The 27,286-nt window shown below is 43.3% G+C and overlaps 1 protein-coding gene across 1 annotated transcript in view; it reads right to left on the reverse strand.

Annotated features, from left to right (window-relative positions):
- Positions 1 to 1,794: 1,794 nt before the first annotated feature.
- The window catches only part of SATB2 (SATB homeobox 2), a 129,307-nt gene continuing 103,815 nt past the window's right edge, over positions 1,795 to 27,286 (reverse strand). Inside the window, exons 10-11 of the mRNA XM_014879499.2 lie at positions 26,808 to 27,005; positions 1,795 to 4,896 (exon numbers count right to left, since the gene is read on the reverse strand). Coding sequence (XP_014734985.1) covers positions 4,441 to 4,896; positions 26,808 to 27,005 — 654 coding nt within the window. The 3' untranslated portion in view covers positions 1,795 to 4,440. The remainder of the gene's footprint in view (positions 4,897 to 26,807; positions 27,006 to 27,286) is intronic.

Genomic DNA, 27,286 nt, shown 5'->3' on the forward strand with positions numbered 1-27,286 from the left:
GATTCGTTTATGACTTTAAGATGCCATTTGCTCACTTGTCAGATGTATCCAGCTTTTATCCCTCTATGTTTAACAGGTTCAGGATAGAAAAAATTTCATCAATGAGGGATTTTAATTCGTTTAGTCTAGAGCAAATAATTGGTTATTAAATAAGTGGAAAGAGATCAAGTGGATACTTTTATCTAAGCAACAATGATCTTGAGACACTAGTCAGTATGTTCATCATCTTAAAACTAATCTTCATTTTAAACTAATCTTAATATGTTTATTTTTCACTGACACAGGTTTGAAATTGGAAATACATATGTCTGGATGACTAAAATGTGAACAACAAATAGGAGCAGCAGCATGTATAGAGAAGTAGAAGCATTAATAGAAATATTTATGCTATAGCAGCTATTAAATGATTTTTTTTTTTACGGTTTGGAAGAAGAACCCATATGTTTATAGGATTTTTTTCCCCCCAATTAAAATATGTGTGTATGAGTTATTATTTAGCTACACATACACACACAGGGCTCATGTATAAAATTCTCTACCAGTGAAGTGAGAGCTGCTTCTCCTTTAGTTTCTTGTCCTACGGGCAGGCAGAAAGGACACCCAATCCAACACCATCAGGACCTTTACAGCACCTGCAGGTGCAGTTTTCAAGGCCAGTTTATGCCCTCTGTCACCTCCCATGCCCGTGAAGGCCAGTGGAGCCTCAGCCTTGGGGCAAAAGACTGCCCAGAGCAGAGGCAGCAGAGGCAGCAGAGGCAGGCAGCAGATCCGGCCGTGCCAGCCGAGTGCTCCCGTGGGAAGGGTGCAGGTAGCCCAGGACCCCTCAGAGGTGAGTGCAGGGACAGCAGTTGTGCACCCCAATGCACAGCACCCCACAAATGCTGTGCACTGCTTCGGGTGCCTGGGCATTCCCTGAGCACACAGGAAGGTGCTTGGTTTTATCTGGTTTCAGATTAAATACACGTGGCACGCAGGTGGCTGGGTACACAAAGATGGGGTTATTCCTTCCACCCCCCACCCCCCCCGCCCCATTTTTTTTCAAGAGAGCATATAGATATTTTATACAGAATATAAATAAGCCACAAAAAAGGGAAGAACTATTGTATTGGAACTATAGAAAAAATAATAAATGCTTTTAAAAATTGCTCTACCTCAATTCCTAGACAACTCAAGTATGACATGCAGTGTATGATTTGTGTCCTAGGATTGAATCCAGGCACTTACCACTTTGTTAGCTTAAGAATTTTGAGCAATTTTTTCCATTTATCTGTATTCTCCCCAAAAACATTTCACACATTTCTCAGATACATCAATCCTTCCGGCATTCCTCTACGCACTCAGTAGGATGCCCTGCTATAAATATAATAAAGCCTTTTATTATGTCCATTAACCATGGACATGTGTGCTCCAAAAGTTTCCTGACACGCAGTCATTTGTGGCTTTTTAATTATAAACAGAAAAAAATCTACCAGCAGAAGAAGACAGCAGACTGGAAGTGGATCTTTATGTGTGTGTTTTGAGTTTATTCTCTGACAGGCTGAAGGCACCCCCACCTTCCTGACCCCACCAGAAACACCCTGTGCAGGCACCTACGTGTGCACAGAAAGCCACTAACACAACAGGATAGTCCTGGTGATACACATTTGTCACCTGTGCCAGCTCCAGGGGACTTCTGCAGGTTTTCAAGACCCAGTAACACCAATCAAACCTTTTTTCAATAGGCAAATACGCCCCCTCCATCTTGCAGACCTTGTTCCACTTGAATTCAGGACAAAACAAAGAAGGCCCAGTAAATTACTTGACAAATTAAGTCATATTTATTGAATGCGTTTTATTTCAACAACCAAAAAATTCTAACAGCCTAACAATGCACATAAGTTAAAAATTAATTATCACTTAGTGATAACGAAGATAAAGTTGATTTACATGGAAAAATGAACATTTACAATATGTTAATCCTTATTCACATTGTTGATACCGCAATAAAACACAATTTGTTTTTTTTATTTTTTATTTCACAAAAAAGGCGGAAAATTGTGCTTTGTTAAGAGGCACTACAAGAAAAGTTTCTTTCTCCAAATAGATATTATATGATGGATATTGAATAAATAGACATATATGCATTGTAATTCGCAAAGTTCTGGCAAGACCACAGGCTAAAATGCCCACAGATTCACTTAGAACCACTGCAAAATTGGCAGTGAAATTAAAAATAAAAAGGCAAGACTCAGCATTGAAAAAATACCTAATAAAATTTTTGGTTGAAGTGTAAAAGATACCAAATGTTGATGCCATCATCAGATGAACAACTTACATAACTTGGCAAAATTCAGTTTCCTTTCAAATGTATGGAGTGATTTCAGCTACAGGATAAGAAGACAGTTTTGAAAGCGTAGCTCTGAGAGAAACATAAAGCAGCAACCATCGAAATTCTGATTAAAGCTGCAGCATACTACAGAACTAAAGGATGAAGAGCAAGAGGGGCATTAAGTAAGCAACCCACCATAATTTTGCAAAGGTATATGAAATTTATGCAGAGATTCTCATGTTTCAAACATTAGCTCTGAAAAAATCTCATAAAAACTCCAGAGGTTACTGAGCAGCTAGAATTAGCTTGTATTGCAACGTCTTCTCCCTGTATATTGTCTGTTCTGAGTAAGTATCTACACGTAGAGGTTTGTTTTTCGTTTTTAACTCCTACCTTTTATACCTTTCAAATATATAAATAGTATTAACAGTTATATTACATTGCCTGGTGTAGTAAACAGAAAGTAACTTTCAAAGTGATATTGCATGAGGTCTTTGTCAAGATGACATGAAAAGCCCATGTGAAAAAAGGAAGAAAAAAGCCAGAAGCCTTGTTGGTACCGTTATGGCTGCAGTTTACAGGCATCTGAAATCAATCCAGCTGCAAGGTGAGGTCTTTGTCTCGGAAATCATTGCACGGAGTGAAAAGTAAATGAAAAGTAAAATGCTACTTGGCGTCTCTCTCTCGACAGGGAGCCTCAGAGCAGGTGGGTGCTCTGGCAGATCGCGGCTTTAGCGCTCAGGCCATCGAAGAGTCACTCGGGCTTGGCTCTGCTCTCTGTACCGTAGCTGCTGCCTGGGTGCTGCGGAGCCTTCGCCCCGGAGGGCCAGGAGCGCAGCCGGGCCCGGAGCGGGCACCTGCGGCTGACAACACTCCAGTGATGGCACAGAACACGGGGCACCAAGGAGGGAGCCCAGCTACACCAGAAACACGGGCACGCTGCGAGGAGGGCGAGCGGCCAGTCAGCAACGCAAACCCTCGGGCTGGCAGCAATTTACCTGGGCAGGATTCTCGGGATTGTGGCTTTTTGTGTCGCAATGTAACTTTACACGTGTGAGAGTGTGTGTGTGCGTGTGTGTGTCTGTGTCTGTGTGTGTGTTTCACTTCAGTATAAACAAAAAGCAACAACAAGAAGGAAGCTTATAAATTTTAAGACCTGAAACAGAGAACAGGTAAATAAAATCCACGATAAAATGTGGTTGATAGTATGAATTCCATACATCAAATCCCAACACATTTATCTTTTTTCTCTTTCTATAAAGACCTCGTTAATGGTCAAGTCTTCTATGCACTGCATTTCAGCTTTAGTCATTCTGAATCCCATGAAAACTCATCTGTTCACTACAGAAAGGACTATCTGGAGAGTGGAACATGCTGTATCCTTTAAAGTGTGCACTGTGTTCAAAGTACTTTTAACTTACTAGTTTTCTTTTTAAGGTGCCCTGATTTGTTTTTCCATTTTCTCTCTTTTTTCTCTCTTTTCTTTTTTTGGCAGTGTTGATTTACGTCTTTAAATACCTCAAAAATTACCCATCAAGTTGCCAGATAGGAAGCCATATAATAATGAAAAAAAAAAAATCAGGGATAAACATAGAAAATAAATAGGAATTCAAAAATAGTCACCACACCCTGAGAGCAGGCGGCAGTTTATCAAAAAGCCAAAGCAACTCATTGTGAAGTGGTTTTAATACATAAACAAGTCTCCTCTTTAAAGAACTCATTTCACAGTCTATACTTTCAGGTTGAAAAGTTCCGTCCCATGCAATTTAATATATATATATTTTATGTAAATATATATATACACACACAAAGTTGTAAATTTCCCTTCACTGATTTCATAGGACTTTTTCTTCCCATTTACTTGCTAGCTGTCCCTTTCATAAGTGCAAGATTGATGAAGGCATAATCCTATGTGACTACAACGATTGCTTCAGTCAGATGTAGGAAGTGTAACACTCGAGTGTCTGTGTCAAGGCGATGTCTGATCGGGCAATGCTGAATTCATTCGGTTTGCACATGGATCATGCGCAACGCAAACAAACAAACAAAAAGTAAAATGAGGAAAAAAATCAGAAATAAAACCAGAAAAAATCCTTGGATCAATGTATTGCTTTCTGCACTCCTATCTCACATTATCTCTGGTCGATGTCTGCTGGAGCTGCCTTGCTTTTGTCGGGATTCTCCTCCTCAGCCTCTACTTTGTACATTTCCTCAGAGCCTTCCTCACTGTCGTTCTCCTCCGACTCCGTCAGCAGCTCCTCATCCTTGTACTCTGCCACGTCAACCACCGTTCCCAAGTGCTCTTTTAGCTTCCCGTGGTGCTTTACGTGGTAACGCTGGTTCTGGAAGAATTTGATGATGGTGTGTTTGGGGAGATCCAGCTGAGCAGAGAGGGTGTGGATGGCTTCCTGGTCGGGGTAGAGACCCACGTCGTGAATAAAGCTTTGAAGGATGCCTAGAGCTTCCAAGGAGATCTTGGTACGGGATCTTGGCTTTTTGGCACAACTGTCCTCAGCAGGTGGAGGAGGAGCCTCTTCTCTAGGTGGGGAATTCTCCTTGGCAGGCTGGGACTGCTGTCTGTGCAGCACCTATAAGATCAAACAGACACACACTTCACATGCTGACCTCCTCTGTGGTTGACATAAGGGCACTTGTACAGGTCTGCACACAGGACCTACTTTGTTCTGGTCAAGAAAAGTACAATTAATATACATTGTCCACTGTCCTTCTCACCTGTAAGACAGCTATACCTGTCTGCACATCTACAAAATGAAAGGAGGAAGTGATATAAAAGGCAAACTATATAAAACAAACGTAAATCCACACAATAAGTAAGAAATACAAAATGTAAGCAATAAAAAGAAATATAAAATAGCCAAAATAAAAATTAAGTCAAAAGGTATTATTGTCTCATTCTCATGAAGAGTGGCCAGTTGCCCCATCTCAGAAAAGTCATTCTCCTGCTTTGCTCCTCTTCTCCCCATCCTTGTTTCCTCTCATCTTTCCAGGCTAGACACTTTGACCATTTCTTCAAGATTTCAAGTACCACAAAGGCCTAGGCACATGTGGGATTGTCAGGTGCTACTTTATGAATAATGATTTTGCATTAAAATCCATCACAGCTGCTTTATGGAAGAAAGAAAATAGCAGAAGTGCAGAGATTTGTTAAGATTTCCCTTCTCTCAAGAGAGACAGCACAGTCAATTCAGTTGCTTGACATAGGTGGCTTTAATGTGTCTCCTAAACAGATTTCTCTGTATTACATCTGTGGTAATTTCACTAGTTGAGGAGTTCTGAGTTCAAATAATAATAGCCCTCCATTCTGAGACACCCTCTGGGCAAACACACTTCACAGTCTTGTAACAGATTTTCACCCACAGTATCTCCTTTTCGGCAAATTTAAAGAAAGCATATGTAGCTCTTAATCTTCCTAACAGCCACTTAAAATGACTAAGAAAGGGCCTCGTGCAGCTCTTATTCCAGGGGAAAAAATACCTGCTCTGAATTGTTCAAAACACAGAGGAGCTCCATATGCTTTCTTTAAAACCCAATCTATACAAGGGAGATTAACAGAAAAAATCCCCTACAGGATTGAGGGCTGTATTTGCCCAGAGGTTTCTTCAGATGCAGGGAAATAATTATTAGAGCTTGACACTCAAAGCTAACAAAATCAATATGGATAACTCTTTTCTTCCACAAGTAAGAAGGAATTCTGGCTCTTTATCCAGGAAGAAAATGTCTTTGTTGCAAACTGTACTATCCAGAGAATCAACCCTACATTAAAGCACTCTAAAGAAAAAAAAAATAGAAAAAAACCCAAGGATTAATAATGGAAATGTGCTGAGAACTTGCACTGAGTTTCACACACATTCTGAGCCCCCAGTAAAATGCTACACTAGTCAAGTTATTACCGCAAGAGGGAAGTCCGCTGTGCAGTATCAGCCTGTTACACAAATAAATGAAAAAGCTCTATGCTGAAGAGCCCTTTATTCATTTCCTTCATCAAACGTTCCTGCCATGTAACATCAGCCATCTCCAGTCACAGCTTTTGGGAAGCAGATCGCAGTCCCCAGGAACTGCCCAGCGCAGCGTGCCCGGGGAGCTGAGCCCGCAGGGATGCTGTGACAGGGACTCGGCTGCGACAGGGACCCGGCTGTGACAGGGACCCGGCTGTGACAGGGACCAGGTGTGACAGGGACCCGGCTGGGAGCAGTCCCTGCTCCCCCAGGGACTGCAGCTCCTCGGGCACAGAGCAGGACTCAGCACCCGATGCCCCGGTGAGCGAGGGCTGGCAGTGCAAGGACACAGCTGCACATCCTGCTGCTGGCAGCGCTGCCCGCTGTCCCCAGGGGCACAGCCATGCCAGGACAGCGGCAGGAACGCCCCAACAAGGAGCAGCCAAGAGCAGGTGCCAGCACAGGACTTGCCACCCCGCGGGCAAGAGCTGAGGCTGGGCAGAAACACGGCAAACTTGTTTCGGTGCCAATATGAACATTTTCCTCCCAAGCACGTAAATACTGAGGGTGCCATAGAAATGGCTCACCAAGGAGCGGGGGAAAAGAGGGAGTTCAAATGGAAATGACAGATACTCTGGTTTATGTTTTATTACATCTCTTGCAATAAAAGAGCATCATGTTCCAACGAATGGAATCGCTCAGCTGCTCTTTGAGGATTTCTTTTTTGTCCATGGATTGCTTTCAAAGCAAAGGGCTGACGTTTCCAAATAGAGGGTTACAGATGAGGGTGGGATCCGTACCTACGTCAGCAGGGAGCACTGAAAGCAGCAGAGCCCAGCATCGCTGGCTCTAGCCAGGCACTAAGCCCCATAAATTTGTCACACAGACCCTACCTAATCTCCCCTGTTGTGCTTTCTGGTCCTGTCCCCTGACAAAGTAAGGCCCAGAGCAGCCAAAATAAAAAGGATTTAACACCACAAATAAACTGCCAGGGAACTTACAGACAGCGTCACACAGAAAGCTGCAAGCATTGCTAATCAGAAGCTGGATTCAAGTAGCATCTAACAGAGATAGAAACACATCCAGAAAGGGTGTGAATTATTCAGTTCATTCTTGTTGGAGTTGGAAGGGGGCTTTTTTTTCCCTTTTCAGTTGACAAATAGCATGAGAAATGATCCAGCTTGAAAAATGTTACAAGACTTCCAATCAAATATAATGATGAAAAAAATCCAACAATACGGGATCAGCAGCAGTAAAATGTTTAATTTGGAGGAGATGAGAGATGCCTACAGCATCTATAAAGCAATCAACCAAAGAGAGGGCTGAGTGCGGGAGGGAAGAATAATTTCAATTAACCCTTCCTTTTCCAGAGTGACCTCTCCACCTTCTCGAGAAGAGAAAATGCGAAACCTGGAGTTATCATTGTAAAATACTAGAAAAAGGTTGCATTTTATTTCACCTCCTGTTATCTTAGGTAATGAAAAAACCTAAATCTTCTCTTATAACAGATGAATCTCATTATTTTACTAACTTCTGGGGGTTTCCTCTGGATTGCCAGTAGCATTAACAAAGGATGTCAGCCACACAATATTTTTCAGCAACAGAATTTTAGCCATATGCAGAGAGATAGATAAATGCACAGGATGTCCTTCAGATCTGGGTTCTGGTCAGTTTTGCAGTTCCTTCTGACAGGACAGGTTATTTAGCACAAACCAGATAACTGCTGAGCACATGGTACAAGATGAAGTCTATATTACCTTAAGTATTTGCTTTAAACTACACTTGACTGATGAGCATGCTGGCCAATTTGAGTGATTGGCTTCCTTCATGTCCGGCTCTGCATGCCACAGCCTCACATAGGAAATGGACCATTCTTGGAGCTCCAGATTTTCAGATCTCGGGTCATTATTAGGCTCCTGCATCTACAGATAAAATTTCCAGCAGCTTCACAAATTGCTGCACACACCCTGCCATATAATTTTGGGGTTTGGGTCAGTGCTGCTCTGCCTCTGCACTGCTAAGAAGGAAAGAGCACTGCAGGGAACAGCACTGCCCTTCTGTGTGCAGGGGGCAGCGCATTTCCCAGTGCAGGTGAGCCCTCAGGGCTGGCCGGAGCTACCACAAAGCACCGTGTACATGATGGGCTTCTGAGACAAGGGATAACAACAGCGGCCATGCTCAGCTTTCCTTTTCCCAGGGAAAGCTGGTGCTGGGCTCAGACGGGTGCACTTTGTGGCACAGATGCCCCATGCTCCCCTTCCCCATTCCCATTTCCATCCCCCATGCCCTTCCCCACTGCTCTCCAGCCACAGGTGGGGCAGCCGCCTCCTCCTCCACAGCCAGCACCATCTGGAGCTGACTTCCCTTCCCCTTCCTGACTTCTCATCTACTTTCAAATCAAATGTGAAGATACACATTTCCTTCCATGCCCAGAGGATTTATTCTTTTCATTCCTTCAAGAGATTTAATTTTTAAACTCTATAGGCATGGGTACCTTTCAACATCTGAGAACAGAGTATCTCTGGAAGATGCTGCTTCATGAAGGTTCATTCAGGCAGACTTCCTCCCCATAGACAAACTTATCTTTTTGAAACAAATTCACTGGCCCGGTAGAAAGCCGGCAAGAAAACGACTGTGATGGAAGTTGACTTTAAATGATAAAGTGACTGGTCTTAGATCACACTGTACTGAAATATGATTTGAAGGCCACAATGAAAAGCAGCTGGAAGCCATATGTAAAATATAATAGTACATGCCTACAGGGAAGGAAGTGAGATATTGAATGATTAAATTTAGGAGAATATATAATGTAGTGTATCATTACGGGAGTGATCAGGATTATTTGTAATAAGCTAAGGGTTTGTGGTCTATCTAAAATCCAAAGCCAAGAATTATCTGGGGAAGGGACTGTTGCACTGTTTTACATGTACCCACTCCCCATGCCTCCATGTGCTCCCACAGGAGAAACCTGACTTCAGCATTCCCACAGAAAAGAGAGGTGAGCAAACCCCAACTCAACGATGAACGTCATGGAACTGCAGTTTGTGCCTGTACTGTATTTAATTTTGGCTGGATTCACTATGCCACTGATGTTTGTTTCCATTTCCACCCACTTTCTAGCTAGAACTACACACGTGACATTGGTGAGAGGCTAAGGGAGCCAAGCAGGATGCTCGAGCTGGGAACACACACACACTCCCAGGCACCACCAGCAGTGAGGCACCAGCTGACAACACTGGCTCTGTAACACATCACCCTCCACTGCCTGGACAGCCTTCTGAGCACATTGGAATCAGGAACTGCATCGAAAACTCCAAACTTTTGTTTCCTAGTGTGGTTCTGTCCTTCCCTTTGCAGGGAGGATCAGTCATGTGAGCTCCCTTCCACTGTTATTCGCTCAGATGAGGAGGTGCCCCTTGCTAAGAGAAGCACCAACAATGTTACATTCTTTAAATACAGTACATTTGCAAGAGACTGCCCTAACTGAACAGACACCACTTGCCTTTGTGCGCAGACAGCATAAGCACTGACAGTACCATGATGGCATGTGGTAGTCAGTATGAATTTTGATAACCCAAACCCACAAGGAGCAAAGTTGAATGGACTGGCCCCTTCTCTTCGCCAGAGGAGGTTTAGATTGGATATTAGTGAAAGAGTTGCAAAGCATTGGAACAAGCTACCCAGGCAAGTGGTGGAGTCACCATCCCTAGAGGTTCTTGAAATATGTGTAGATGTGGTAGTTAGATACATGGTTTAGTGGTGGACTTGGCATTGGTGAGTTAATGATTGGATCAATAATCTTACAGGCCTTTTCCAAACCAAGTAATTCTACCAATCTATTCTCCGTGGTGGGAAGGGGTCTCACTTTTCAGCTTTTCTTCTTTACATTGTTCTCACAGCCAGCCATAACACTGTATCACATCAAGGACTTCTATGCCACAGACAGCAAGATTTTAGCCTGCCTAAGGACCCCAAAATAAAGCCAGAGAGAACAGACACATACTACAAAACATAGGTCCAGAACCTTCATTTCCATACAACTAACACCAGTCATCTATTACTGCCCTTACAAGCGTTCAGGGCTCATCAGCAGGAGTTGCCACCAGTCTGACCCTATGCAAAAACAATTCACCACGCCCCTCCTGTCAGCAAGCCACTGGAAAAGCTCCTTCCCCATGGCCAGCTGAATTCAAAGGCAGAACGGGAGACAGGCCTGAACAAGGTCTTCAGCTGCATTTTACTGAGCAACACCTCACCTGTATAAGCTGAGAGCCTCCAGGTATCCTGGTAAGAGTTTACTGAAGAGACAAACTCCCTTTTATTGCAACAAAACGTTATACCAAGAAGGAGACCCTGTCCCTCTCAGCAGAGTTTACAGAAATAATCTGCAGGAGATTATCTGTTCAAATAAACAGCTTCACACTCCCTAGCCCTGGTCTCTCTTCACATATAGAAATGTGCAAGAAGAGAAGAGGGGCAGCAGCTGCCATAACCAGGCTCCACCCTGACAGCCTCCCAGACCAGGGCTCGCAGGGGTAAGAACATTAATTACAGTCACTGTGCCAAGACTCTTCACAGGTTTCTAGGAATGTCTGTACAAGAAACTGTAGCAGAAGTTACAATTTGCACCTGTGTTCATTTCTTTCCTATTAAAAATGTGGTTCTTAAGACTACTCTTTTTTCTTCCCTTGCAAAAATACATTCATTTGTGTAAACACTGCAGCACTAAAGGAAGTATTTTCTTTGGGCTCATTCTCAGTGATTTCACACCTTGACACCATAAAGCTGCGTTAAAGAATGTGGTTTAGTTTCCTTGCTTTTCTTGGATTATACAGTATCCTAAGGTCAAAACTCAGGGAAATCCAAAACTGTTATTAAAAAAGAAAAAGTATCTATGAAGTGATGACAAATTGCAGACGACAGGTGTTACATTACATTTTGACTCCAGGCAGGTTTAATATACTTTAGCTTCCTTTTACAATTGCCCTTAGCAGGTACTGCTATCGGTAAGGGATTTAAAAAAATATATGGTACTCAATAAAAGAAGACCGTGTCAAAAGAAATCAATATGAGCGTGCAAAATGGTAGGAAGTCAGACATGGATAAATATGTTCACTTTCATCTAACTTCAGTCTGAGCTTCTTTTAATTTTGTAGCTCAAATGCTGGCTGCATTTTCCAATGTGGCTTAGTAATTGCTTCACAAGAGTAAACACCCTTATTAGAGGTAATTATAATACTTGTCTGTGATATGATGTACCCCATCTCATGAACGCCAGACCAAACCAGTCAATGAGAACTGGTGGCTACACCACCTCGTAAGCCAGCAACCCTGGGCCCCATTCATTTTGTCTGCAAAGACAAAGCAATCACACACTAAAAAACAAACCCCAAATATTCAGGCCTTTCCTGCCACCCTTCATCTGCTCCTGACCACCAGTGGAGCCAGAATATGGGATCAGATAAACCCTGTGTCCTAAATCAGCTCCGAGGTGCAAGTCACACTCTGAGCTACACAAAAGGGACTTAGAGGGGACTCTTGGGGAGAGAAATGAGTTCCACAGGGAAGCCAAAGTCAAAGGCAAGTTTGGTTTCCACGCTGGAATGCAAGCTGGTTGAAGTGATTAATTTCAACATCTTTGGAGCACACTTGCCACATGCTTCCCTTTGCTTTGGCGGCTGCCTTGCTCAAGGGCAGGAAATAGGCAGGGATTTGAAAGCATGGCAAGACACAACACCCAGCCTCTGAAACAGCAGCCCTATCCTGTGATTCTCCAGCACCAAACTATCAAAAATGGTCAAAAAGGTGACAAAAAAGACAACAGGAATTTAAAAACAAAAAAACAAACAAACCAACCAAAAAAACTTTCAGTTGTATGTTGCTTTTGGCACCCCACACAAAGTGATAAGCATAAGCAAAACCATTACTCTTGACTTGAAGGTGGGGAGAAGGTGTCTCTCCTCCTCCCCAGCAGGCACTGCTCCCATTTATGCTAACAGGAGCTTACCATGCATCAGAGTAAATCCACCACAAAACGTTTTTAAGTGCTATCATCACTGGAGATAAAATTTAAATTATAGCCTGATTACACTGTGCTGCTAATATGCCACATGTGCAGCATAGCTTGGAATGACAACTTCAGATGACCAGATAACTTTGGGACAGGTCTAAGAAGTTACTGTAAAACATCTGTGCAGAGGAATCTTTCCTTGTCTTTGCTTTCCTTTCAAGAAGCTGTGGCACTGCTGTCTGCACAGTTGTTTGAAGAATGTTTACAAATCAGCTTGACAAAGAGAAAAAAAACTTCTGCCACCACTTGACCACAATCATGATCTTATTCTTCAGTAATGCGTGGTTTATTTCCCTTTCCTGATCTCTGTTAATAGACAGCACGTGCCTACACAATAGCCACTATTTTGTCTGTATAATGTTAAAAAAATAAATCAGAAAACTCTGACAATGCAGAACAGTGTCCCGGTGTTTCCTGGGGTAACTGCTCTCCCTCGAATGCTAGCTCAACTCTTCCCACAAAAGCACAGGCACAACTTTCATTGCTGTGCAAGTGCCTGAGAACTGGCTGATTTTATGGGGCAGCATAAATGATCTCATGCTGATGAACATTCATGTATTGGCTCTGAACTTCCCATCTTGGGCTGGTTCAAGCCAGATCCTTAGGTTCACAGCAGAGTAGCTGCAACCAGCACGGGTACCTCTTTCTCTAACACCTGGCTGCAGGCTGGGAGAGCTGCCAGCAGCTCCTGTCCAGCCCTCAGGTGGAGCCAGCACGTACCTCCCGTGTCCACAGGCACCCGGGCGGATCCATTCCGGCTGCTGCTGGCACAAACCAGGGCGCTGGTGACAGAGCGGCCGATGCGGTCAGGAAGTGTTGCACAACCTCGCTGCAGACTCTCTCCTGAAGGCACTGGTGATGGATGGCTCCATTGTCTGGGGATGGGGCACAGCCAGCACAGCTGGCACAGGGGCCAGTTTGCTGCATCCCTGGCAGGCAGGCAGGACTCTGCCGGCCTTGGAGAAGCCACACGAGTCTCTCTTGCCTGTAACCTGTGGTAGCAAGGCAGCCTCACCCACAAGGGAAACAGCAACAGCCTCAGAAACACTGCCCTTCTTCATGGTGATGCTGAGTCCCCTCAAGTGGGACTTTTAACATCTGTGGGCACTTGAGGGCCACAAACCTTCCAGTTAACACTCACCTTTTCCAAAACAAGACCATAAGCTTTGTGGGCCTCTGACTTTCCTCTTCTGTGCTTTCTCTCACAGCCCTAGCAAGGCTCTCTGGGGTGCTATGGTGTGCAAGCTTTGCTTAGCACTTCCACATAGAGCCTGAGCTTGGTTGTGGCTGAAGGGAGGGTCTGCCAAAGATTTCAGGTCAATTCTGCGTTTCCCCATCCCAGCCCTGATAATCCTAAGGAGGAGCTGGCAGAATGCCATAGCAACTAAGAAGGCAATAAAAGGGTTTTTGGTTTGGTTTTCTGCAGGCGAAACACTTTGGGTGCCCTTTATGCTTTCTTGTTTAATTACCACTACACATGTTCTCCTTTTCTTTTGAAAATCAAAAGAGTATTTGTGGGCAGTGTGAGCAAGATCTTCCCTGACAAGCCCCAACCTAGAGCCATGCTTAAGGTCAAGCTCTAAACCCCTAACTATGGTGGCACAAACGGTGCCACTATAATCATGCTGTTTTCCAGTTACTCAGACAAGGAGTAGGCATTGCATTATTTCAGGAAGGATCTGTTTGGATTAGACACTGGATTCTGATGGGGGGGTAATTATTTGTCCCATCAAACTGTTTTAGGTCCTTACAGATGGCTATTTGGGGTTTCAAGAATACCCAACTGTACTGCTAATTTTTACAATGGGAGCAGTTAGAAGTCAGGAGAACCTGACTGTTATGGTTAGTGAAAATAGCTGATTTGTGCTGATAAAACACTACTCAGCATGTTTTTTGGCTTTTGAGATGTAACCACCAATGCACTTAATAACAGGACTTGTGCAAACTATACTGTGTGAATCAAACACATAAAAGTATAAATATTCCTTTTTTTAGAAAGCAAGTCTTAAAAAGTGCATTATAATCAACTACCGTGGTAAAAGCAAAATATTCAGTATTACCACACACGCAACTGGCATAATGTGCTTTATTATACCCTTAGCTTGAAACTGGGTAAATAAAAATCAAATGACCAAAGTACAGTCTCCTGCACAGATTAGGTCACTGAAGACAGGATGCCTCAGGGAATTAGATCTGAAATCCTTCATCTTCCTGATCAGGCTCTAGAAAAGGTGGGCATGTGCAGAAGACAGAGGAAGCTACCCTGGCATCTCACTCCCATGCTGTTGAGCTCTATGTCTCACTACTCTGACCTGTACCGATTTTACAGACTCTAGATGCTGGTAGAAAATTATTTTTTGGAAAGTCAACAGCACGTGCCATTTATACTCAAAGTTTTTTAGTACATTTTTAATAAAACGTTTTAATATAAGGCCAGAGAGAACAAAGCAGAAGATGACATTGTTTTGGCCCTGGGATCCATGCAGCTTCGCTGCTGGCTGCTGTGAGGAACTCCATGGACTGCTCTGTCCACGCCTGGCTACACACACGTAATTGCAGGGGTAAAGCTCACACTTAACACAAGCCTGCAGCTACTGTAGGTCTGTGTGCAAGGAGCCCCAGCCTGTTGCTAGAAATGCAAAACACCATTTCTTCGCTTCAATAAGGTTGGGATTGTGTGGCATTTTTCAGTCAAAGATCTTTTGGTCAAAAATGTTGACTGAGCGACATCAAAGTACTGACTAAGTAAAGTCTACTTGGCCAAATTGTTTGCCTGGGGCAGCAGAGGGGTGAATATTCTGACAAAGTTCAAGCAGCTGTTTAGACATTTTCCATGAAACAGCATATTCTCGTTGCTTTTATTCAGAACAACTTCTGCTCTTCAAATTCTTCCTATTTTCCTTCAAAGCATTATGTTGCTTGTTGCTCTAAACTGCCGCAAACATTTTTTTTAATTTGAACTGAAAATAATAATTTAGAAAGGACCAACATATTTTTTTTCTTTCAGCATTTCAGAAATGTCAGCAACCCCTTTAACTCAGCTCAAGCAGTTCTATAGCTCTAGGCTGTACCACCCAAGAAAGAGCAGCTCACAGCCATCTACCACCTACCTCCTTCACCATCTTATTTGCTAAGGGTTGTACTGATGGGAGCTCTGAAAGAACAAAATGTAATGCAGTTTATAAAAGGAGATGGATGTGAATACTTTCTATCTCAAAATCCAATAAAGCTTATGATTTTTATTGCATGTGGGAGTTCTCTGGTTAATGTAACACTGATTAGCAGCTTGGCCAGTAAGTCTGATAAAACCACAAAGTACTTCCGAATATATTCTGGCCACAGACACCTGGGAGTGAAGTGTGAGTGCTGTAGCTGATGGCCCCAGGGTCACACACAAACCTTGGGATTTCTTCACTGGCTCTGCTCTATCTGGACATGGTTTTGCTCCAAAAATAAATATTCCAAACCTCTCTTATCCTTTAATCTTCCTGAAAAGGGAGCATCATCTCAAAAATATTTCCCCTCACCTTTTCAACATGCATGAATGAAGACCAAAGATTTACAGTCTGCTTCAGGCAGGGCTCCAGACTGGACTTTGATGGATCCCAAACATAGCAATGCAGCATTCTTACTCCTTATCTCATTTAAACAAGGGAACACCAGGAATAACATTACCCCAAATCAGCAGTGCTTCCCTGGTGCTAATCGGGCCATTAAAAAGGCATAAGCAGTTTGTTTGACGCAGAGGGACAAAGAGAGTCACAAAAATTAATCAAAACCAGTGAAAAATTAGAGATTAAAAAGTAATAATACTCCTTCCAGCAAGCCACAGTCTGAATGCATGATAAGTGGCTAAAAGACACAATCAGTGCAGATCTACAGACAAAAAAATGTCTCCCGACTGCATGAAGTGTAAATTAAACTTGCTCTGATACAGAAGCATTTCCTTCTCGTGGCATTTGGGAAATCCAGACCCTTTGCTACAAATGAGAGCTGCCACAGCTGACCCTCCCTGATCTCGCCTGTGGAAAACACACACTCAGAGTCAACAGTTGGAGGGAAAGGAAGAAAAACCCAAATGCGGCAGACTTGCTAGAAGAGATTTCCATGGAGGTTTCCTCCCCAAATAAGCAGATGGTTTCCAGTTAGTCAGGGTCAGGGACTGCCCGTGTGGTTTCCTGCCTGCTTCCCTTTGTAGCTTATCTGGGCCTCATCAAGATATACAGTCTGAAAAAATTAAAATGGCTAAGTACAGGAATTAGGGAAACTAAATACAAATGAGCTCTGGTCTGCACTTGTGCAGAGGAGCGGGGGAATCTGTGCCCGTGGGTGGGATGGAGGCAACGGTGCCAACCCCTCTGCCGGGACAGCCACGCTGGGCTGCAGCACTGCACATCTGCCGGGACAGCCACGCTGGGCTGCAGCACTGCACATCTGCAGGGGCTGGGCCAGGTCTCGTTAATGCTGTCGTGCCTCTCCAGGCACCAAAGCCGTGCCTGATTCCATCCAAAACACCCTTGGCAACAGCCTGGCTACTGTGAAAACACCCCTGACGTCAGTTTACAGCCCTGCCTGCTTTAACCGTGGTGCCAGTGCCCGGCAGCAGCCCAGCTCCATGGCATACCCCCAGTCCAGCTCCATGGCATACCCCCAGCCCAGCTCCATGGCATACCCCCAGTCCAGCTCCATGGCATACCCCCAGCCCAGCTCCATGGCATACCCCCAGCCCAGCTCCATGGGGTATCCCCAGCCCAGCTCCATGGCATACCCCCAGCCCAGCTCCACAGCATGTCCCCAGCCCAGCTCCATGGTGTGTCCCCAGCCCAGCTCCATGGTGTGTCCCCAGCCCAACTCCATGGCTATCCCCAGCCTCACGGGCAGCCCAGCACATGGCTGTGAGATCTGCAAGCTCCAGGCACACACTGGCTCTCGTAATGCTGTGCATAGGAGCAAAGCAAAACTCCACCAGGAACGTATGCACAAGCTGCCATATGGAAAGGGCATTCTCAAATTAAACCCTGAAACCCAGATGAGATCTGAGCGAAGGACAGTTTCACTTAAAGGAAATGTCTGAGGTCAACCAGCAATTAACTGAAAGGTTCTGATTGAATACGCTATTGACTGCACTCACATCAGACAGCTTCCTGTTTATTATACCTTATGGGCTGTCTAGGTGCCAAGACATTAAGCTGTCAATAATCTATTAATACTAAACAGCTCCTCCCTCCTCACTCCCCCCTTGCAAATCCTCTTAGGCTAAGAAACTGCACTAAAAAGATGGAAATTTTTGAAGGGAGATGGAAATGAGCTTTTTAGGGTATTTCTTTGCTTGGTTCCAGCTGAAAGTACAGCAACATTCATAAACAATATAACACGCAGTCTATAACTACATGGAAAAAATTGTGTTAAAAAAAATCAGCCATGATTGAGACCATATCCTGAAATCTGGCTTTCTTTTCCAAGCCATCTTTAAACAGTCTAAGCTAAATTTAATTAACAATTTACAACAAGGAGAGAGAAGTTATTTAAAGACAGGCCTACAGGTCCTTAACATTCAGTGTCTGGGAAACAGTTGTATATTAAAAAAAAAGTTTTAATGAATTTAATAGAGAAAAGCACTTTAATTAAATGCTGTCAAAGAGGATTGTATTAATGACTGCACACAAAGGAATTTAAAGCAAGCCAAGTATATTTAGCAAATAGGAAGTAGGCTTTCAGAGGCTGCAACTATTTATGTTTCTGCCATTGCAATGCATCTAGGAGATCGCATTGCCAATTGAAAGCAGTTATGTTATTAGATATGATTTTATTTATTATGGATTATTAAAATTTCAAATGCTGCAGGGAATACATTTATTTCACTTCCCAAATGAAAGAACAAAGATATTTCCTCCTTGTTCAGTAAGAGGAAAAATAGGAGAGGAAATAAATAATAAATAATAATAATAACTTAGCACTTAACTAGAAAAGTGCTGTCCAGACAGATCTTTTTATGGGGCTTGTTGAGTCCTGAAATTTTAGTGTGTCTCTTTCTTTTGCTACAACTGGATGGATTCACAGTTGCTACCACAGCTTCCCTCAACACAGCACAGAAAGAGGAGACAGCTCTTATTACTTATGGGTACAAGGGACTTCTGTGATACCCTGCATGGTTCAACTCTAAGAACTACCAAAACTCCAACAAAAGAAATCCTGGCTGCCAAGCTTTTGCAAGCAAGACTGAGAATACCAAGGTTTTCCAGACCTAGCCATGAGACTTAGCAACATATTGCTCATAAAAAACCAGAACCATTATGGCTCTGCTTTAGGACTTTGTGCACAATGTGCTCACCTGCCTCAACATCCACGTGACAGGACTCCTAGCAGGAAGGAAGGGGCTCTTCACAGTTCTCTCTGCCCACGTGCCTTGGATTCAAGTGTGGCACATCAAATGGGCATGGCCTAAGTAAGTGCAAAATGTAGAGCTTCAAACCATAAATCTGAAGAAAAGGCAACTAGAAAATTCAAGTGTATCAATATTATTTCGGACTCTAATGGCACAATAGTGTAAAACTAAATTTAGTCCCAACTGGAAATAGAGGAATGTTTTTTTAACAAAAATTTAATGAGATGGCTGGGTCTGTAATATCCAGGATGTGTTCTGTGATTTACCACATCCTTTTTGCCATATGTAATGGTAAAAGGTTAATAACGATTTTAGATGATTCAAACTTCCAAACATTCCACCAGAGGCACCTTATACATGCTTGTATTCCTTTGTTTCTGAACACCAAATCCTTTTAAAGTTAGGCACCACAATGGGAATTAGTTCCAAATTACTGTTTTTTAAATGTACTTATTTGTAGTTAAGATTTTCATCTTCTCATATGCAACATGAAAAAGGGAGTAGAACTAGGAGAGAAGTCGTTGGAAAGGAGGCACAAGGGGACACTGACTTCCTTTCACAATGTGAGTAGCATCATAAATGGTGAAGTTTAATTTTCTAAATACATTATCTGATTTTTGTTTAAGACTTTAATAAAAGTCATGTGTGATGTGTGTTGAGAATGTAGCCTTTGTTGTTCCACAGCTAGGGATCTTGCAAACAGCTTCGCTTTGTCTGTGCCAAGATATTTTGGAATATTCTTTGAAACACTGTAAGCATAGATGACTGTGAGAAAAAATATGTGCTACTGTACTTCTGGATACTTGATGCGTGAGAATAGTGCATGCACACAAAAACACTTCTCCTTTCAATCTGCAACTCCTCTAAAAGTCCATACAAACATGGAACAACGCACAGAACAACATGGAACAATACAGCATACTGACCCTGAAAAAAACCCCCATATCTCTGCACACATTACAGTCTCTGGATATTTCCAGCCATTCAGGGGATCCACAAAAAAAACCCAAAAAAACAAAAAACCAAAAAAACCCAAAACCAAACCAAACCAAAAAAACCACACTGAAGAAATTCCAAAAAAAGACTGGCCTCACTGCCCATAGGCTGCACCATTTGCCTGGAGGGTGCTGTGCAACACGGAAGAAGAGTAGTTCCTTGCTCTTTGAGGGTCAAGCAAGTGCAAAGTGCTCTGGTAACACTATTCTCCATAGTTGCCCTCCCCATGTAATTTTTATAATTGCTTATCTGCAGAAAAAGACCACCTCAAATGATCCAGGGCTCTAACTTTATCCAAAGATTGCTGTAGAGAGCCTGAGAATAAAATGTTGCATACAGCGAATAGCCTATAAACATTTACAAATCTCTGAAGCCTGATACTGTAATTTATGAACAAGTGTGGGGGACATAAAGTAATTAGGGAGCATTAAAATTAAATTAAAAAGAGCAGTATTTTTAACTGCAAAAATTTTCAAATGTAAATGGAACAGAGGCTCATCTAGTGGCTTTTCAGCCTTCAAGGTTTGCCTGCTGCTGGCAAGCTTGAAAGGTTATGCGAATTTAAAGAGCTTTATTTAGTGATCTTGTTCTATATGTTTGCTCATCCCCAACCTACTACAGCTCCTCACAACACTAGCAGCTTAGCATTTACAACGGGGCCAGGACTGTAAGAAATGAGGGCTAAATCTGGTCAAATTGTGTGTGAAAGGCAAAAGGGTGAGACAACAGGGGCCAGAGCTACAGTGATGTCATTTGCTAAAACGACAACTTGTCGGAGCAACACCAACACAAACCACCACCCTGCTGCTTACTGCCAAGTCTCAGCGGCGCTAAATCTGCACATTCCGATTTTAAGGGAAGTTTCTGCCTGGAGCAGTTTGCCATGGGACCCAGGGCAGCCTAAGCAGAGCTGCTCTGGAGCAGCCTCACAGAAGATGTACCCTCAGAGTCATCTTTATTGTAAGATGCTGCTGAAGAAAAGCACCGGTCATATTCTCAGGCTTCTTCATGTGAGTCCCACCTCATTCCTGCCCTGTCCTCAGCTGATCCTGGAACAAACGAAAGCTGTCCAGGAACAGCTGTCACTGAAGTGGCCTCATGGTTTCAGGTTCTGTACAAATGTGAAAAGGATGTCCTATTTTGACAAGACTAAACTTGCCACCACAGAAAAACTTGAGACTCTGCAGTTTATGTGATCTCCCATTTCTAGGGTTAAATGGAACAGTACTAAACCTAAACTAATTTCAGAACAGAGGCAGTTTGGCTTTAATTGCAAGTACACTCCCCACTATCATTCAAGGGGAATAACAGGCCTAACGTTAATAAAAATCAGCAGCATTTTCAGCCACATTAGATATCCACACTAAACAGAAACAGCTGAGATGGCGCAGTAGGCAGGTTTGGCTGTAGCAGGCACAGCTCAGCGCCTTTCCCTGCAATTGTGTAACTATCAATCTCAAGAAGATCTACTGGATACTTCAGAGTCAAATATAAGGGGGTTGTTGTCTGACTTGTGCCTCTGTTGCCTTTGTCAAACCTGTGCAAGGCTCCTGAACTACTGTGACACATCAGAAAATTGGTGTGCACCAAGAGGATGGAGAGTCAGAGCATGCAGCCACATCTGGTGTTTCAGAATGTACCATCTCTGGCTGTGGGGCACAGGTACTGGAGGAACATCAGAAAGCAGCTCAGAAGATGCCTGAGATTTTTGGTTTTTTGCATGTAATACGTCCTTTAAAGACAGTTCCTTTATCCCAACGCAAAAGCAGTCACACACACAATAGAGATAAATGCAGTATGAGTGGCATTTGCAATAAATATTGCTTTCAGCTTTAACACTGCACAGAAATAGAAGTTACATAGTTTAAAACTTGGTTTTTAATAGTTTAGATTGAAAGAGATACTGAAATTGACTATTGTCTAATTTTGATAAGAGAAAGAATGAAACTCCAGGTAACTAGCAACCAAGAAAGACAGATATTCTCCACTCACAAAATTCACAGACCTCATTCTGACACACATTTCCCTCTGTAATTCTGAAGTAAAGAAAAAAAATAATCCAAGTGCAACCCTCCCAAACCAAAGCTCTGAGCATTTTGAGTATAATGAATAACCTACAATACAAGTTTCTTTTAAAGTCCATCTGGATTTGCTGACCATAAGTTGTGACACCAGCCTGGACCACCCCTGTCTGAGCAGACATCACATCCAGCCATGGATTAAAGAACTGGGGAGTCAAAAAGCAGTGTGTATCAATCTATGGTCTGTCTTTTGGGTGCAGAGAAATGATCAAAAAGCAAAACTATCACAATGCAGTGATTAAGAGTGAGCCACAGGGCACAGCATCCTCGCAAAAAAAATATGTCTCAAAACAGTAGGGACCAGACTCCGAGAGCTAGCACGGTTTGGGAATGTAACTTTTGTCCAAGTCTCATAGACAACTCAGTCCTAATTTCCAGTATACAAAATCCCCTGGTGTAAGTCACACAAACATAGCAAAACCTCACTGTGCACATCATCCTATAGATCATTAAGCACACCATGTTCCCCTATGGAATAACAGAGTTTTGCTTCACTCATCATCTACGATTGCCTAAGTATTATTAATTAATATTATTTTTAAAGAAATTTCAAGTCTCACTGGTTTTTCCATCTGTGTGCTACGCATTATGTGACCCATGAACTCCAAGACATTATTTTGAATTAGATATTTCATTAGAAAGCACTACTGTGGTGTTCATCCCCCTCTTTATTACTTCTAGAAAGAGAATATGAAATTAGTTTCATTGGACTGCCATCACCACTTGCCTTGACCCATTTTTATGAGGGCTCCATGTTTTGCTCTTTTGTATTTCATTGTTGCTTCTGAAATACTCATTCCCTTCTATCCCTCACAAAATTATAAAATTAGTATTTCATTACTTCTGTGGTATGTTATTTTCTGCGTATTTAAAGAGAGATCACAATGTTTGCAGTGAACACAATACAGAAGAGCTTTCCTAGAGCTTTTTACAATGCCTTCTTTTATTTACTAATGTTCCTCCATGATTTATGATCTGAATTATTATATATTACCAGATTTGTCTCAATCAAAGCTTCTGAGAAATAAAAGGGTGGAGGAATGTAATTTTCAAAAGTGACATAAGTAACAGTGCATCAGAAAGCAACATTTGATTGCTCTTAAATAAGTATGTACCTACCAGTTTCAGATCTACCTGTTAATTTAAAGAAAACGAGAGGCAAGGTTTGCATGTTCTCTGAATAGAAGGTACTTTGCTGCAGTGGTGGTTCATTACCCCAGAGAACCATCTTATCCACCCAGACACTCCAGAGACAACAGCCTGATTCATGGCCTTCCCAATGGAGTCAGGTTTCTCTGCCCCAGCAATTAACAATGAATTAGCACTATATTAAAGTGCCAGGCAAGATGGTTACTCTCTAGAGTGGTCACCTTGGACACAGCACACAAATAGTGGGAGAAGGAAGAGAAATTAGATTTACTGTGTCCCAGCATGTCTGTAACAAACACGGAATCCCTGGCTGGCAATGGGAAGCAGCTGTAGGCACTTGTCAGCATTAACACTCCAGAAAGGTCCAATGCCAGCAAACAGCCAGGGAATGGTGGGATTTAGCAAGGGATAGGAAGTAAGACAGGGAAGGCTCACCTCTGCAGAGCAGGAAGCTAAACACAGAATCACAAGCACTGCCTGCTGCAAAGGGATACTTTGCACACTGTTAAGGGCCAGGTCAGGCCAGATCAAAGGGCCAGCCAGGATCCCACTCCTGGTGGTGGTGGAAGAGGATGAGAACACAGCAAAAATGTAATGATGCTTTCCAGGATATCCTGGAACCTGTGGCTCAGGCAGTCTGTAATTCAGAAGTGATGTCCTTATGGTACCCCAGCTAGCAACAACCTCACTGCTCTTCTTAGCAGCACTTTGCTATTACAGTACCACATTGCATGGAATGGAGGGAGAGACTCTTACTGAACACCTTAATTTCCTTAAAAACCAAATGAGAGGCTGTGGCAAGCTCAGCCTGCATGCACAGCAACATGTAGGTGTAGCATGGATGCTCCATAGCCAGCGTGTGAAGGAAAATCCATGCTCTGACACGTCCATATGGTCGAATGCAGTGCTGCCAGAGAACACAGCCATGTCACAAAGCCCTCCACAGGGCTCACATTTTATGATTCTTCAGCACAATGACAAACAAACCAAGTATTCAAGAAGAAATTTTTTAAACACTCAGCTTCCACTGTAGACATTATTCCTTTCAGAAACAGTAAAATAATTGATTAAATGGATTAACATATGGCTGATGGGAAAAATCTAATGGAAGAGAGAAAAATAAAAATGTTTGTTTCTAAAACCCTGAACCTAAAGCTAAACAGTGAGGTGCAGGCTAGTAATACCAAACCAGTGAGGGCAAAAACCTCTCACAAAGCAAACAACATCCCTTCAACATGAAGAACCAGCCTGTGTCCAGCTGATCTCCTACAGTACAACTGCCCCACTGAGCACACCCTGCCTTTTAGAAGACAGAAACCATACCCGGCCTTGGGGTAATTCCCTCATTGAAGTGTCCCCAACCCTGTAAGCAGCAAGTGAACTACACAAAACACATCACAATGATATCTCTGCCATTTCCAAGAAGCCATACTGAGGAAAAGGCTGCAATATAGCCACATCTTTTACCTGGTCATGCCTCTTGTGATGATAGCTAGGATATTCTTCCAAGTCTGACAGGGGGATGTCCCCAGCCCAGACAGGGTTAAGTCATGGTGGCTGGGAGCCCTGGCAGCAGTGTGGGACAGCCTGCTTTCAGGCTCTCCCAGTCTCTCAGCTGAAGGAGCAGAAGACTCAAGCATCAGACAGAAGTTACCATACACACACCTAAGCCATCAGAGCAAAGAGAAAGATGGGCTGGGCAGAGAGAGAACAGAGGTAAGATCCTGCTGCTCCTATGTTAGCTCTGCACCTGCTGTTATTTGCAGCACTGCTGCTTGTATCTTCTTCAAAGGACTGTCATTTTGCTATCAAGGCTGCAGGTAAGGGCTTGACTTACAGCACACTTCTCACCAGCAAACCTGCAAAGCAAAGTAGGTCGGTGACTGCAGCTTTTGGATGTTTCCACCCCCTGCTAAAATGCAGCCAGGCACCGTGGCAGACATTCTGCACCCGCCACTGCTTTGAGAAAGAAATGAGAGCTGCTTTCCCACTTGACACTACAGGGGGAATTTCAGATAGGCAGAATGTAATTACTTGGCCTGGAGTTCAGCCAGGAGCAGGGCCCAAGACCCCTACCCTTATGTAAAGTGTCACAAAATCTCCAATGACTTCAAGTGTGAGGACCTCAGCTTTACATCTCTGGCTGCTGTCATTGGTTCTTCATGGCTAATTACCTAATAGTGACCCTTGCAGCAAAGCTAAAAAGCAAACCTTGCTTCTTGAAACAATTCAAGTCCCAGAAACTGAAAACTATGCAAAAATTACTTGCTGTTGGGTATCTTTTGACAGTAGGGAGTAGGTGGACAGCAGACCTCCCGTGCCTGGCACTGGTAGCGTGTCACTCAGAAACCTAATGGGGTTTTTGGATGGGCAAGCATAGCTTTAAAATGCAGCACCCCCAAAACACAAGCCTACTGTATCAACTACATACCAGTCTCCAGAGTTTTGCTGCATGTACTTGCCAGCTGGTTCCATTTATTTTTCTTCATTTTTCATATTTTGACTGTAATAAATAATTAATCCATGGCTTTGTAACTTGCTGACAAATACAAATGCACAGCATTCCAACACAGTGTAACGTGTCACTCACAAGAGCCAACCTGCATGATGCAGAAAAGTGATGTGCAGAAGGCTTTGGAAAGTAGGCTAATCATCAAGGTCACTCACAAGATCCCAGGGAAACTTTTTCTGTCCCTTAGAGGATATTCCCACTTGCTGTGGGCATCAGAACTGGGTTAATATGTTCAAGTCTACAGAGATCTAGTTGTCTTCCCACATGCTAGCTTGGCCCTTTCTTTGCAGCTTCTTGCTTCCAAGATCTCATGAACTTTTTGGAATGTGGAAGACAAAACTTGCTAAATTAATTAATTAGGGTGCTTCCCCTTCTTTATAGCCCAGACAACCTGAACCCCAGGAAACAGGTTTTTTTCTTTCAGGCAAAGACACAAAGGAAAGGAAGGAGGAAGAATGTAGCAGAAGAGACAAAAGAGAATGAACTAGGCAATAATTAATCTGAGTGAGACCTACATGTTTCAGATGGGCAGGACAACAAGATAGAGAAACCTCTTGCCTTTAGAAAAAAGGTGACTTGATAGCTGGCAGCAGTGGTAGCTGCACAAGAGCAGCAACAAAGAACAGAGGCTGAATGCCAAGGCTCACAGCAATAGTAGCAAAGCAGTGCAATCCACTATCAAACAATGGGGAGAGTGAAGGTGGGAGGAGGAACTGCAAGATTATCAGAGAAATGCACAGTACAACCAACCCTCAGAGTGGTCACATAATCTGGTATCAAGTGAATGGTACTGAGTGCCAGGGGCTGAATTGGAGGGCTGAAGGGAAGAAAGGGCTGAATTGCCAGGGGCTGAAGGGCTGCTGTAGAAAGTGTTGCCTCAGTTTTTTAGATTGAAGAGGTATTTCCTGAGCCTCTCTTGACCATCTATAGATGTCTGAGTTTGTGACGTGCATTACTAGTTGTTAGGAATGCACATTAAGCTGATTTTCTTTTCTGACTGAAGCTGGAACTGCAAAGAAGAGAGCCTGTAGTATTTTCACTTTGTTTTCCATACCATATTTGTATTTATTTATTTCTCTTTCTACTAATAGCTGAGAAAAGAGTAGAAAAACGGTGTACCAACCAAAAAATTTATACTAGTCAGAAATGTATAGAGGAGCAAAACAATCCCAATGAGGCTGGGAAATGAAGGCCCATTCCTCACAAAATGCTCACCATGGTAATTTCAGAAGTACTTTTAAGTTTCAGTCAATGCACAAAAAGCCTCTCACCATGTTACACTCTCGAAAGCCCCAGTGTTACCCCAGCCCTCCCGCACAGACACCCGGAGGAGGCAGACAGTGCTCTGACCTGCACAGGCTCGGGCGTGAGCTGCACCACGTGCTGCATGCGCTCGCTGTGGTGGTGTCGGGACTCCTCCTCATAGATCACATCCCTCTCATGCTGGGGCAGGTTCAGGAAGCGGCGAATGGTGCAGAGGTTCTCCCAAAGGGTGCGGTTTTCCGGGCTTGGGTTTTCTTTCCAGCGCAGCAGCTCACACAGCCAGCCCTGCAATGGTAGGGTCAGCACAGTCAATTCACTGAGCATCGAGGAAGCAGGTATGAGCCGAAGGTCAGCTATGCTTAAAGCTCTGTGCTGAAAGTTTTGCTGGTCTCATCTCACATGTAAACCCCCACCACCCTAAGCTGCCCTTTGGTCTCAACAAATCCATGATATACTCTATTTCCCCCAAGTTGGAGAAACTGACACAAGCAGCAGTGTCTTGTCCCAATCATATTCACACCATGTTCAAAATGCTCAGATAGAAAAATTTTTGCTACAGAAAAGCA

This window comes from Sturnus vulgaris, chromosome 7 (genome assembly GCF_052056855.1).
Source record: "Sturnus vulgaris isolate bStuVul1 chromosome 7, bStuVul1.hap1, whole genome shotgun sequence".
NCBI classification, from domain to species: Eukaryota; Metazoa; Chordata; class Aves; order Passeriformes; family Sturnidae; genus Sturnus; species Sturnus vulgaris.